General features: G+C 43.2%; 1 protein-coding gene across 1 annotated transcript in view; it reads right to left on the reverse strand.

Moving 5' to 3' along the window:
* DNAH6 (dynein axonemal heavy chain 6) overlaps positions 1–13,516 on the reverse strand; it is a 364,719-nt gene that overhangs the window by 144,132 nt on the left and 207,071 nt on the right. The window contains exons 38-40 of the mRNA XM_063695744.1: positions 6,212–6,433; positions 5,247–5,394; positions 3,247–3,404 (exon numbers count right to left, since the gene is read on the reverse strand). Of these exons, the coding sequence (XP_063551814.1) occupies positions 3,247–3,404; positions 5,247–5,394; positions 6,212–6,433 (528 nt within the window). The remainder of the gene's footprint in view (positions 1–3,246; positions 3,405–5,246; positions 5,395–6,211; positions 6,434–13,516) is intronic.

Genomic DNA, 13,516 nt, shown 5'->3' on the forward strand with positions numbered 1-13,516 from the left:
CAAGAGGAAGGCACTCTTGATCCCAGATCTACAGCACCAAGGCTTGAGGTGGACAAGTCCCTGTCTCTACGTGAATCAGTTCCAATAAACAACGGCTTACTATATACAAGGTATTAAGCTTAGCAGGGGCCATAAAAATGAGGGAGATGGAGGTCAGGAGCTCAGAGTCTAACATGAAGGAATGCAACACAAGATGAGCACATCAACAGCTCTGATTCAAGAAAGAATGTGAAGGCCGGGCGCGGTGGCTCACGCCTGTAATCCTAGCACTTTGGGAGGCCGAGGCGGGCGGATCACGAGGTCAGGAGATCGAGACCATCCTGGCCAACACGGTGAAACCCCGTCTCTACTAAAAATACAAAAAATTAGCCGGGCGTGGTAGTGGGCGCCTGTAGTCCCAGCTACTCGGGAGGCTGAGGCAGGAGAATGGCGTGAACCCGGGAGGTGGAGCTTGCAGTGAGCCGAGATCGCGCCACTGCACTCCAGCCTGGGCGACAAAGGAAGACTCCATCTCAAAAAAAAAAAAAAAAAAAAAAAAAAAAAGAAAGAATGTGAAGGCCATAAAGACACACAGTGCTCCATGTGGGTGAAAGAGGAGCTCACACTGGAAATGGGGGTTTAAGGAAAGGCCCTGTGAGCAAGGCTATTTGGAGATGGGCCTTGAAGGAGTAGGAGGATTATAAGGGAAGAGCTGGAGAGCAGGGCCCTTCCAGGTAGAGGACACCATCACAAAGGCATGCCGTGGGGGATATGGGTGCATTCAGAAGACAGCAAGCCTTCTGCCTCAGTGGGACTGTGGGGCATGTGCAGGGAGCAGCAAAAGACCCTCGGATCAGAGCAGCCATTCACAGCCATATGTGGGAGCCTCAGAGTGCCAGGGCGAGGCATTTCCATGTGATTTGTTTGGCAGAGAGGAGCCACTGAGCGCTGGCCTGGTGGGAGGTTTGGCAGTCATTCCCCTCCCACCCTCATCCCCATGGCACTGAGTCAGGGGAATTCTAAACCTGCGAAGGGCACGTGATATTCTCTCCTCACTGCGTTGTTGGGAAGATAAAGTTAGATAAACTTATTTGGAAAGTAAAAAGCCTTATATGCAAAAGACTGCTTTGTTTATAAAGATAAAGTTCCCAGGAACTGAATATGGGTTCATCTTGCATCCGGGGCTCCCTGTGTTGGTGACCAAGGCCCCTTTCTTGAGACCTACTACCTGTGACCCCATCAGTTTTCACCTCTGCACAGCTTGACCCTCTCTTCAGTCTCCATTTATCCCTCTGCCTCTTACACTCATCTTATTTTTTCACTTCAAAGAATGTTTATGCCTTGTTTAAGCTCTCATTTTGATAGACAGAAAGTGCTCTACCTGGATTTCCCAGGGAACTGGAGCTTAGCAATGGGGGCAGGGAGGAATCTTAGCTAAAATCACATATTCAGGAGCCAAATGGCCTGGGCTCTAATCCCAGTTTTGCCACTTGCTAGTAGTGTGACCTTGGACCAGTCACATTACTCCATACTCTTGGTCTATTTCTTGATCTATAAAACAGGGCTGATAACATTATCCATCTTGTAGGGATGTTGGGTGCTAGTAGGTGGGAAACCCTTAGAATAGTGCCTGGTACAATTATTTGTTTTTATTGTGAGCAAAACGAAACATGCCCCCTGCTCTCTTCTTGTCAAGGGTGTTGGTTTCTCCAGAACAGAAATTTTCTCCAGAACAGAAATGGGGAAGTTAACCTAGGTTTCTCTCCCTCTTGACTCTATACCCCACCTGTGATGGTTAATACTGAATATCAACTTGATTGGATTGAAGGATACAAAGTATTGATCCTGGGTGTCTCTGTGAGAGAGTTGCCAAAGGAAACTAACTTTTGAGTCAGTGGGCTGGGAAAGGCAGAATCACCCTTAACCAACACTTAATTGTGGGCACAATCTAATCAGCTGCCCATGCAGCCAGACTATAAGGAGGCAGAAAAGTGTGAAAAGAGAGTGGCCTAGCCTTCCAGACTACATCTTCCTCCCAGCCTACATCTTTCTCCCATGCTGGATGCTTCCTGCCCTTGAACATCGGACTCCAAGTTCTCCAGTTTTGGAGGTTGGACTGGCTGTCCTTGCTCCTCAGCCTGCAGACAGCCTATTGTGGGACGTCGGGATCATGTGAGTTAATACTTAATAAACTCCCTTTTATGTATATATGTCTATCCCATTAGTTCTGTCCCTCTAGAGAACCCTGACTAACACACCACCAGTCCTGCTGATCTGCCTTCTGGCTTCTAAACCTTTCTGACCACACACATTACCACAGGAGGCTCGACCCTCATCTCTTGTCCTCTAGGCTACTGCAGTTGCCTCTGGTCTTGCCTCCTCGTTAGCTCATCCCTCCCCTGCAGCCAAGGGGATCTTTCCATAACATTTCCTTCAGCAGCTCCTCAGCACTTACAGGATAAATCCAGATTCCTCCTCATGGGCCCACGGCACCATGGGATGTGACCTCTGCCTCTCCTGTTGGTTTGGTGCTCATAATTCACACCACCATAGTATTTTACATTCCCTGCTTCTGGGGTGTAAAATGCTCCCTTTCCCTGCTTTGGCATGCATGCCTTCAGAATCCATCACTTCTGGGAGGCTTCTCCCATTCTCAACCCAGCCCCAGCCCTGAATCCCTCCTGTCTCTCCCCTCTCACCACTCTGCATTAGAAATGTCTGTCCACCTTCTGAAGCTCTCTGGGAGGCAGGGACTGTTTCACTTGTTCATGGATCTCCTGAACCAAGCATGGCAAAAACTCAATATAGACTGAATACATTGAATTACATGGAGGAAAAACTGAGGCCACATGTTATGGGCTGAATTGTGTCCCCTGTCCCCAAACCATATGTTGAAGTCCTAACTCAGGGTCTCAGAATGTGACTGTATTTGGAGACAGTCCAAATAAAGAGGAGATAAGCTAAAATGAGGCCATTAGGGTAAGCCCTAATTCAGTATGACAGGTGTCCTTATAAGAAGAGATTTGGACACAGACAGACACAGAGGGAAGCCCATGTAAAGACATAAGGAAAGAGTGTTCAGAAGAAACCAATCCTGCAGACACCTTGTTCTTAGACGTCTAGTCTTCAGAATTATGAGAAAATAAATTTCTGTTGTGCAAGCCACCCCATCTGTGGTACTTTGTTATGGTAGTCTCACAAACTATACATCATATTTCCTTGTCATTTAAATTTAAGCACACCAAGTAATTTAAAAGCTAAAGTAACCTGTATTTCTTTCCAAAACAGTTTGTTTCTATCATAAAATCCCCCAAAATCTTGATACTGCCGAAGTAATTCAATTGGAGGCTGAGAGCCATAGCGATCCAGTCTGGGCATGTTTAAATCATCAACAAAAATCACAATTCGTTTGTTTCCCGGTGCTCCTAGGGAAATAAAATGAATTTAATTTAAGAATTATGATTTTCCCTTAGAAAATGTAAGACAAAGCTAGGGTATGACTTTGGACTCAATGACATCCTACAGGTCATAAAGAGCTCAGTTCTGGGTCCTGCCTGGAGGAGGAGAGACTTCCTTCTGGCCCCACCCAGGCCCCTGCAGGAAGATGTGGTCCTGGTCAGGACGTCCACGTTGTCATGCCAGGTGGCCCCTTATCCTCACTGTCAGGGCACAAGATGGTGGCCTCTCTCCAGCAAGGAGTGAATCTTTCTCTGTCTCAGCCACACCCACTGCCCTCAGCAACTATGTGGCTTAGGCATGAATGAGGAACATCACTTTATTTCCATAGTAGGGAGAGGAAGAATGCCAAAGTTTCCTTTCATAAATGTCATCACAGCACCCTCACAGGGAAACCAGATTAGATATTCAAAAGCATCCTGATCACATCAAAGGGAAATCCAGTGCAGTGGGGCTGCACAATGCCACATTTAAATGAATATACACACTCATTAGAAAAAGGAATGAGTGATAGCAGAGGAAAGAGGAACCCGATGGGCAAATAGCCATGTCCCTGTGGTTGGGATTATTACAGGAGGTGATTCCAAGGCAAACTGAGTGCTCCACTCCATCCTGTGGCCCCCCTGGAAGCCAAGTAGCAGGAAGGGGTGGGGGGTAAGGAAGGGGTCTAAGATAAACCTTTGTAAGAATTTGGGGCCCCCACCAGAAAATAGACTGGCATCTGTTGCCCTTTGCCTACCTGAGCAGAAGAGAGGGGACAGAGACAGGAGGCAGTGAAGCAGCTGGCAGCACCATTGTTTGGCATGACAGGGCCTGCTGGATGGTGGGCAATGTGGGAGGCAGCCAAGCCTGAGCCCTGGCTGGTGCACCACCCCAGAGACTGTGGACTGAGCAAGTGGGGCCCCAGCTGCAAGAGGCTGCAGATGGACTGCTGGAGAGTGAGGGCTGAGGTCCTGACTCCCACCCTCAGGGAAACTTCCAATGGTAAGGTCAATGCCTGACTTGCAAACAGCTCTTTTGGGAGTTGCTTACAAGAGCCACTCCTGAAAACCTGCCTCACAGACAGCATAGACACCATTCAGTGCCAGCTAGAGAAGCAGGGACCAGCCACAGAGAGGCCCATCTGAGCACTGGCTAGGGAGAAGAAACTTGTCCTTTCCTTCTTCTCCTCCCATTCCCTGCATACTCCAGCCTCCTACAGGGAGGGTGGGGAGGAGTGAAGAGCATCCCATGACCCCTTCACCTCCCATACGTATCTGGAGCCACAAACCTGGCTTAGGACAGATGAGAGGAGGAACTTTGAATTGGGTATTGGATTGAGGCTTAGACTGGCCCAGACTCCAAATGTCTGAAGGTGACCAGAAAGTTATGCTAGTTGTCTAAGCAGTTAATAAGGGAGGGTGGGGAAGCTTCCATAAAACCTTGCTGAAAGTACTGACTGAAGAAAAAACCAAAACAATCTCATACTTATTCCTCACTGAATTCAGATAACCCAATGTGCCAAATATACAGAGGTTTGTTTATTTTAAATAAGGGGAAATTAGTGCATGTTGGAAGAACCTGGGTGGAGAGAGGGAGAGCTATGGAGAGGCAGAGATTGAAGATGTTCTGAGTTGACAGAAATAAATGACTTGCTTGGCAACACTAAGACATCTACATAGCTAGCATAAAAACGCCATGAACAGAATCACCTTTACAAGTAAATTAAGCAAATAAAATATCCAACTGTCATTTTATTACATGCACTATTTATGTCATTTATTAGCTTAATGAATAATTTGTGTGGGACAAACTAAAATAATGATTCTTACCTAGAATATTTTTTCTTTTTCTCTCCAGTTTTGACTCAATGATCTCTTGTGTCCTTGCAGATGAAGTTTGAGCAGAAAAATTCAGATAAACAGGGACATAGCCAGCTGATTCTTGAATTTTATTTAGCAATCCTTTTGCAATCACAGACTTAAATTAAAATAAGTTAATTAATGTCACATGAATATAACCTCTTTCAGTTATATCTGTAATAATTTGGCACAATGAGTAAGAAACAGGATAAAAAGAGAGAGGTTAAAGCCAGATTGAAATGTCTGCTTTCTCTTACTGGAGATTCCATTTAGTTATATTTTTCAGAACCAAAGAGATATTCTAATCAGCACTATCTTAGCAAAAAGTTTTAATCTAGTTTCATGCCAAAATCCATCTTGGCTACTCTTCAAGCCAATATATGGAAGGAGTCATAGAAAGATCCAAATTTCTTTTAGAATATTTTTTTGGGGAAACGGTGAAGTCCTGTTTATGTGGATTCTCCAAAACCAAGAAGCCCAAATCATCAATATTCCTCCCTCCATTCTACTTTAACAAAAAACCCCAAATAGTCAAGGATACCATTGCTGTATCAGGTATAAGTGAACAGGCTGGAGGTGATGAGCTGATCTCTATCAACTGTCTTTTGGGAATGTAAACTCCTCTGCCCAATTCTCATCCAACCAGTGCAGTGGCAGCCCCCAAAATACCAAGGGATAAAACATAAAAGCCCCTAAACACAAACACTGGCCCTCTAGTTCATATAGTATCAACTCCAAGAATGTGTTCAGAAACTGGCAAACTTTGGAACAATTCCCAGGATCAATATAGATTCAGCATAATATTCTTCCTGCAAAAGTGCTAAACGCTAAAAAAAATTCCTCTCAGAAATAATATTACTTCTGGTGCTAACGATTCTAAGTCCATCATGCCCTCACATTTGGAGAGGACTTCTTGTTTGATGTAAGTTTCCTACCTTGCCCACTCCAGTTATTCCAGTAAACAACACAGAATGCTTGACTGCCAGTAGTTTTTCCATTAGATACCCATAGCGCACTGTGTCAGTTGTGGGGACAAGCATTTCAAAAAATGGAACATCTCGGTTGTATTTGAAGGTAGGTATGATTCGTTCCCAGGGATCCAGCCGTTTGGTGTCAAAGTCCATATGAATGCTCCACAGATCACCAGAACTGGGAAGCTAAAGTACAAAATTAAACACCACTTTCAATAGGGAATAAGCAATATTGACACACAGTAGTAGATACACTCACATAGAAAAAAAGGCAGTCAAAAAACCTAACTGGATTTGGATTTCTTTTTCCTTTGTAGATACATAGTTATTTAGGTATCTGAGACTAGTTATTTAAACAAAATCATGCAACACAATGCATGGAAATATCTGTTATACCGATTATATTAAAACCCATGTCAGAATTGTATAGCTTTTTAATTAAATTTAACATTCACAGGGCTTACGCCATGCCAAATACTGTCTGTGATGCTGAGGACAAGTGCTGAATGAGACCCAGCCTCTGTCTTCAATGACCTGGTAATCCCCCTGAGGGACATAAGCACTTCAGTTAATACCCATGGGGAAATAAGGGCTCTAAAGGAGTTTATTACAAACACACACACACACACACACATACACACACACACACACACACACACACACACACACACACACAGAGGGATGGCTCATTTCTACTTGCAGGGGAGTTATGGTGATGGCTAGAGATTCAGGAAGGCTTCCAGGGGTGGTAATGCTAAAACTCAGACTTGAAGAACAAGCTGGAGTCAGATGGGCAAAAAAGGGATGGCATGGGGGTGGGAAAGAAGGGGTTCAGGATTCAGACTGAAAAAACAGGATTGGAAGTCTGATGCCATGGAAAATATGGTGTATGCTGGGAAGCATGAGAGCGCTGCATACAGTGAGATGAGGCTGGAAATACAGATGGGTCAAATTATAAAAAGCTTTACTTCTTAAAAATCTTAGAGCAACAGTCCAGTGAGGGATTCTAAGCAGGTAGGTAACATAATCAGACTGCATTTCAGAAGTTTCATCCTGGCAGCTGTACAGAGCAATATTGCTCCAAGGTCATTTGACAGTGACTTTTAGTAAGAAATTCATTTTTCATTGTGACTCTGTACATACACACGTATGTGTATCTACAAACAGGTAAAATATTTACCTCTACTATGTGCAATTCACTCTACTTTCTTTTTTTATTGTTATCCAGAATCAAAGTTTTTTTTTATTATTATACCTTAAGTTCTAGGGTACATGTGCACAACGTGCAAGTTTGTTACGTATGTATACATGTGCCATGTTGGTGCGCTGCACCTGTTAACTCATCATTTACATTAGGTATATCTCCTAATGCTATCCCTCCCACCTCCCTCCGCCCCACGACAGGCCGTGGTGTGTGATGTTCCCCACCCTGTGTCCAAGTGTTCTCACTGTTCAGTTCCCACCTATGAATGAGAACAATGCGGTGTTTGGTTTTCTGTCCTTGCGATAGTTTGCTCAGAATGATGGTTTCTAGCTTCATCCATGTCCCTACAAAGGACATGAACTCATCATTTTTTATGGCTGCATAATATTCCATGGTGTATATGTGCCACATTTTCTTAATCCAGTCTATCATTGATGGACATTTGGGTTGGTTCCAAGTCTTTGCTATTGTGAATAGTGCCGCAATAAACATACCTGTGCATGTGTCTTTATAGCAGTATAATTTATAATCTTTGGGTATATACCCAGTAATGGGATGGCTGGGTCAAATGGTATTTCTAGTTCTAGATCCTTGAGGAATCGCCACACTGTCTTCCACAATGGTTGAACTAGTTTACAGTCCCACCAACAGTGTAAAAGTGTTCGTATTTCTCCACATCCTTTCCAGCACCTGCTGTTTCCTGATCACCATTCTAACTGGTGTGAGATGGTATCTCATTGTGGTTTTGATTTGCATTTCTCTGATGGCCAGTGATGATGACCATTTTTTCATGTGTCTGTTGGCTGCATAAATGTCTTCTTTTGAGAAGTATCTGTTCATGTCCTTTGCCCAATTTTTGATGTGGTTGTTTGATTTTTTTTCTTGTAAATTTGTTTAAGTTTTTTGTAGATTCTGGATATTAGCCCTTTGTCAGATGGGTAGATTGTAAAAATTTTCTCCCATTCTGTAGGTTGCCTGTTCACACTGATGGTAGTTTCTTTTGCTGTGCAGAAGCTCTTTAGTTTAATTAGATCCCATTTGTCAATTTTGGCTTTTGTTGCCCTTGCTTTTGGTGTTTTAGTCATGAAGTCCTTGCCCATGCCTATGTCCTGAATGGTATTGCCTAGGTTTTCTTCTAGGGTTTTTATGGTTTTAGGTCTAACATTTAAGTCTTTAATCCATCTTGAAATTAATTTTTGTACAAGGTGTAAGGAAGGGATCCAATTTCAGCTTTCTACATATGGCTAGCCAGTTTTCCCAGCACCATTTATTAAATAGGGAATCCTTTCCCCATTTCTTGTTTTTCAGGTTTGTCAAAGATCAGATGGTTGTAGAAGTGTGGTATTATTTCTGAGGGCTCTGTTCGGTTCTGTTGGTCTATATCTCTGTTTTGGTACCAGTATCATGCTGTTTTGGTTACTGTAGCCTTGTAGTATAGTTTGAAGTCAGGTAGCATGGTGCCTCCAGCTTTGTTCCTTTGGCTTAGGATTGTCTTGGCAATGTGGGCTCTTTTTTGGTTCCGTATGAACTTTAAAGTAGTTTCTTCCACTTCTGTGAAGAAAGTCATTGGTAGCTTGATGGGGATGGCATTGAATCTATAAATTACCTTGGGCAGTATGGCCATTTTCACAATATTGATTATTCCTATCCATGAGCATGGAATGTTCTTCCATTTGTGTCATCTTTTATTTTGTTGAGCAGTGGTTTGTAGTTCTCCTTGAAGAGGTCCTTCACATCCCTTGTAAGTTGGATTCCTAGGTATGTTATTCCCTTTGAAGCAATTGTGAATGGGAGCTCACTCATGATTTGGCTCTCTGTTTGTCTGTTATTGGTGTACAGGAATGCTTTTGATTTTTGCCCATTGATTTTGTATCCTGAGACTTTGCTGAAGTTGCTTATCAGCTTCTTCAGATTTTGGGCTGAGACGATGGGATTTTCTAAATATACAATCATGTCATCTGCAAACAGGGACAATTTGACTTCCTCTTTTCCTAATTGAATACCCTTTATTTCTTTCTCCTGCATGATTGCCCTGGCCAGAACTTCCAACACTATGTTGAATAGGAGTGGTGAGAGAGGGCAACCCTGTCTTGTGCCAGTTTTCAAAGGGAATGCTTCCAGTTTCTGCCCCTTTGGTATGATATTGGCTGTGGGTTTGTCATAAATAGCTGTTACTATTTTGAGATACAGCTCATCAATACCCAGTTTATTGAGAGTTTTTAGCATGAAGAGCTGTTGAATTTCGTTGAAGGCCTTTTCTGCATCTATTGAGATAATCATGTGGTTTTTGTCATTGGTTCTGTTTATATGATGCATTACGTTTATTGATTTGCGTATGTTGAACCAGCCTTGCATCCCAGGGATGAAGCCCACTTGATCGTGGTGGATAAGCTTTTTGATGTGCTGCTGGATTCAGTTTGCCAGCATTTTATTGAGGATTTTTGCATCAGTGTTCATCACGGATATTGGTCTAAAACTCTCTTTTTTTGTGTGTGTCTCTGCCAGGCTTTGGTGTCAGGATGATGCTGGCTTCATAAAATGAGTTAGGGAGAATTCCCTCTTTTTCTATTGATTGGAATAGTTTCAGAAGGAATGGTACCAGCTCCTCTTTGTAGCTCTGGTAGAATTCAGCTGTGAATCCGTCTGGTCCTGGACTTTTTTTCGTTGGTAGGCTATTAATTATTGCCTCAATTTCAGAGCCTGTTATTGGTCTATTCAGGGATTCAACTTCTTCCTGGTTTAGTCTTGGGAGGGTGTATGTGTCCAGGAATTTATCCATTTCTTCTAGATCTTCTAGTTTATTTGCGTAGAGGTGTTTATAGTATTCTCTGATGGTAGTTTGTATTTCTGTGGGATTGGTGGTGATATCCACTTTATCATTTTTTATGGCATCTATTTGATTCTTCTCTCTTTCCTTCTTTATTAGTCTTGCTAGCGGTCTATCAATTTTGTTGATCTTTTAAAAAAGCCAGCTCCTGGATTCATTGATTTTTTTGAAGGGTTTTTTGTGTCTCTCTCTCCTTCAGTTCTGCTCTGATCTTAGTTATTTCTTGCCTTCTGCTAGCTTTTGAATGTGTTTGCTCTTGCTTCTCTAGTTCTTTTAATTGTGATGCTAGGGTGTCAATTTTAGATCTTTCCTGCTTTCTCTTGTGGGCATTTAGTGCTATAAATTTCCCTCTACACACTGCTTTAAATGTGTCCCAGAGATTCTGGTATGTTGTGTCTTTGTTCTCATTGGTTTCAAAGAACATCTTTACTTCTGCCTTCATTTCATTATGTACCCAGTAGTCATTCAGGAGCAGGTTGTTCAGTTTCCATGTAGTCGAGCGGTCTTGAGTGAGTTTCTTAATCCTGAGTTCTAGTTTGATCGCACTGTGGTCTGAGAGACAGTTTGTTACAATTTCTGTTCTTTTACATTTGCTGAGGAGTGCTTTACTTCCACCTATGTGGCCAATTTTGGAATAAGTGTGATGTGGTGCTGAGAAGAATGTATATTCTGTTGATTTGGGGTGGAGAGTTCTGTAGATGTCTATTAGGTCTGCTTGGTGCAGAGCTGAGTTCAATTCCTGGATATCCTTGTTAACTTTCTATCTTGTTGATCTGTTTAATGTTGACAGTGGGGTGTTAAAATCTCCCATTATTATTGTGTGGGAGTCTAAGTCTCTTTGTAGGTCTCTAAGGACTTGCTTTATGAATCTGGGTGCTCCTGTATTGGGTGCATATATTTAGGATAGTTAGCTCTTCTTGTTGAATTGATCCCTTTACTATTATGTAATGGGCTTCTTTGTCTCTTTTGATCTTTGTTGGTTTAAAGTCTGTTTTATCAGAGACTAAGATTGCAACCCCTGCTTTTTTTTTGTTTTCTATTTGCTTGGTAGATCTTCCTGCATCTCTTTATTTTGAGCCTATGTGTGTCTTTGCACGTGAGATGGGTCTCCTGAATACAGCACACTGATGGGTCTTGACTCTTCATCCAATTTGCCAGTCTGTGTCTTTTAATTGGAGCATTTAGCCCATTTACATTTAAGGTTAATGTTGTTATGTGTGAATTTGATCCTGTCATTATGATGTTAGCTGGTTATTTTGCTCATTAGTTGATCCAGTTTCTTCCTAGCATCGACGGTCTTTAAAATTTGGCATGTTTTTGCAGTGGCTGGTACCGGTTATTCCTTTCCATGTTTAGTGTTTCCTTCAGGAGCTCTTGCAAGGCTGGCCTGGTGGTGACAAAATCTCTCAGCATTTGCTTGTCTGTAAAGGATTTTTATTTCTCTTTCACTTATGAAGCTTAGTTTGGCTGGATATGAAATTCTGGGTTGAAAATTCTTTTCTTTAAGAATGTTGAATATTGGCCACCACTCTCTTTTGGCTTTTAGAGTTTCTGATGAGAGATCAGCTGTTAGTCTGATGGGCTTCCCTTTGTGGGTAACCCGACCTTTCTCTCTGGCTGCCCTTAATATTTTTTCCTTTATTTTAACTTTGGTGAATCTGACAATTGTGTGTCTTGGAGTTGCTCTTCACAAGGAGTATCTTTGTGGCGTTCTCTGTATTTCCTGAATCTGAATGTTGGCCTGTCTTGCTAGGTTGGGGAAGTTCTCCTGGATAATATCCTGCAGAGTGTTTTCCAACTTGGTTCCATTCTCCCCGTCACTTTCAGGTACACCAATCAGACATAGATTTGGTCTTTTCACATAGTCCCGTATATCTTGGAGGCTTTGTTCATTTCTTTTTACTCTTTTTTCTCTAAACTTCTCTTCTCACTTCATTTCATTCATTTGATCTTCAATCTCTGATACCCTTTCTTCCAATTGATAGAATCGGCTGCTGAAGCTTGTGCATGTGTCACGTAGTTCTCGTGCCATGGTTTTCAGCTCCATCAGGTCATTTAAGGTCTTCTTCATGCTGTTTATTCTAGTCAGTCATTTGTCTAATCTTTTTTTTCAAGGTTTTTAGATTCTTTGTGATGGGTTCGAACATCCTCCTTTAGCTCGGAGGAGTTTGTTATTACTGATCGTCTGAGGCCTTCTTCTCTCAACTCGTCAAAGTCATTCTCCATCCAGCTTTCTTCCATTGCTGGTGAGGAGCTGTGTTCCTTTGGAGGAGAAGAGGTGCTCTGATTTTTAGAATTTTCAGCTTTTCTGCTCTGGTTTCTCTCCACCTTTGTGGTTTTATCTACCTTTGGTCTTTGATGATGGTGTCATACAGATGGGGCTTTGGTGTGGATGTCCTTTCTGTTTGTTAGTTTTCCTTCTAACAGTCAGGACCCTCAGCCGAAGGTCTGTTGGAATTTGCTGGAGGTCCACTCCAGAACCTGTTTGCCTGGGTATCACCAGCAGAGGCTGCAGAACAGCAAATATTGCTGCCTGATCCTTCCTCTGGAAGCTTTGTCTCAGAGGGGCACCCAGCTGTATGAGCTGTCAGTTGGCCCCTACTGGGAGATATCTCCCAGTTAGGCTATTCAGGGTTCAAGGACCCACTTAAGGAAGCAGTCTGTCTGCTGTCAGATCTCAAAACTCCATGCTGGGAGAACCACTACTCTCTTCAAAGCTGTCAGACAGGGACATTTAAGTCTGCAGAAGTTTCTGCTGCCTTTTGTTCAGCTATGCCCTGCCCCCAGAGGTGGAGTCTACAGAGGCAGGTAGGCCTCCTTGAGCTGTGGCGGGCTCCACCCAGTTTGAGCTTTCTGGCCACTTTGTTTACCTACTCAAGCCTCAGCAATGGCGGGCGCCCCTCCCCCAGCCTTGCTGCCGCCTTGCAGTTCGATCTCAGACTGCTGCGCTAGCAGTGAGTGAGGATCTGTGGGCATGGGACCCTCTGAGCCAGGTGCAGAATATAATCTCCTGGTGTGCCGTTTTCTAAGACCGTTGGAAAAGCGCAGTATTAGGGTGGGAGTGTCCCAATTTTCCAGGTACCACCTGTCACGGCTTCCCTTGGCTAGGAAAGGGAATTACCCAACCCCTTGTGCTTCCTGGGTGAGGTGATGCCCCACCCTGCTCCATGGGCTGCACCCACTGTCCGACAAGCCCAGTGAGATGAACCTGGTACCTCAGTTGGAAATGCAGAAATCA

Source organism: Gorilla gorilla, chromosome 12, assembly GCF_029281585.2.
Source record: "Gorilla gorilla gorilla isolate KB3781 chromosome 12, NHGRI_mGorGor1-v2.1_pri, whole genome shotgun sequence".
Taxonomy (NCBI): domain Eukaryota; kingdom Metazoa; phylum Chordata; class Mammalia; order Primates; family Hominidae; genus Gorilla; species Gorilla gorilla.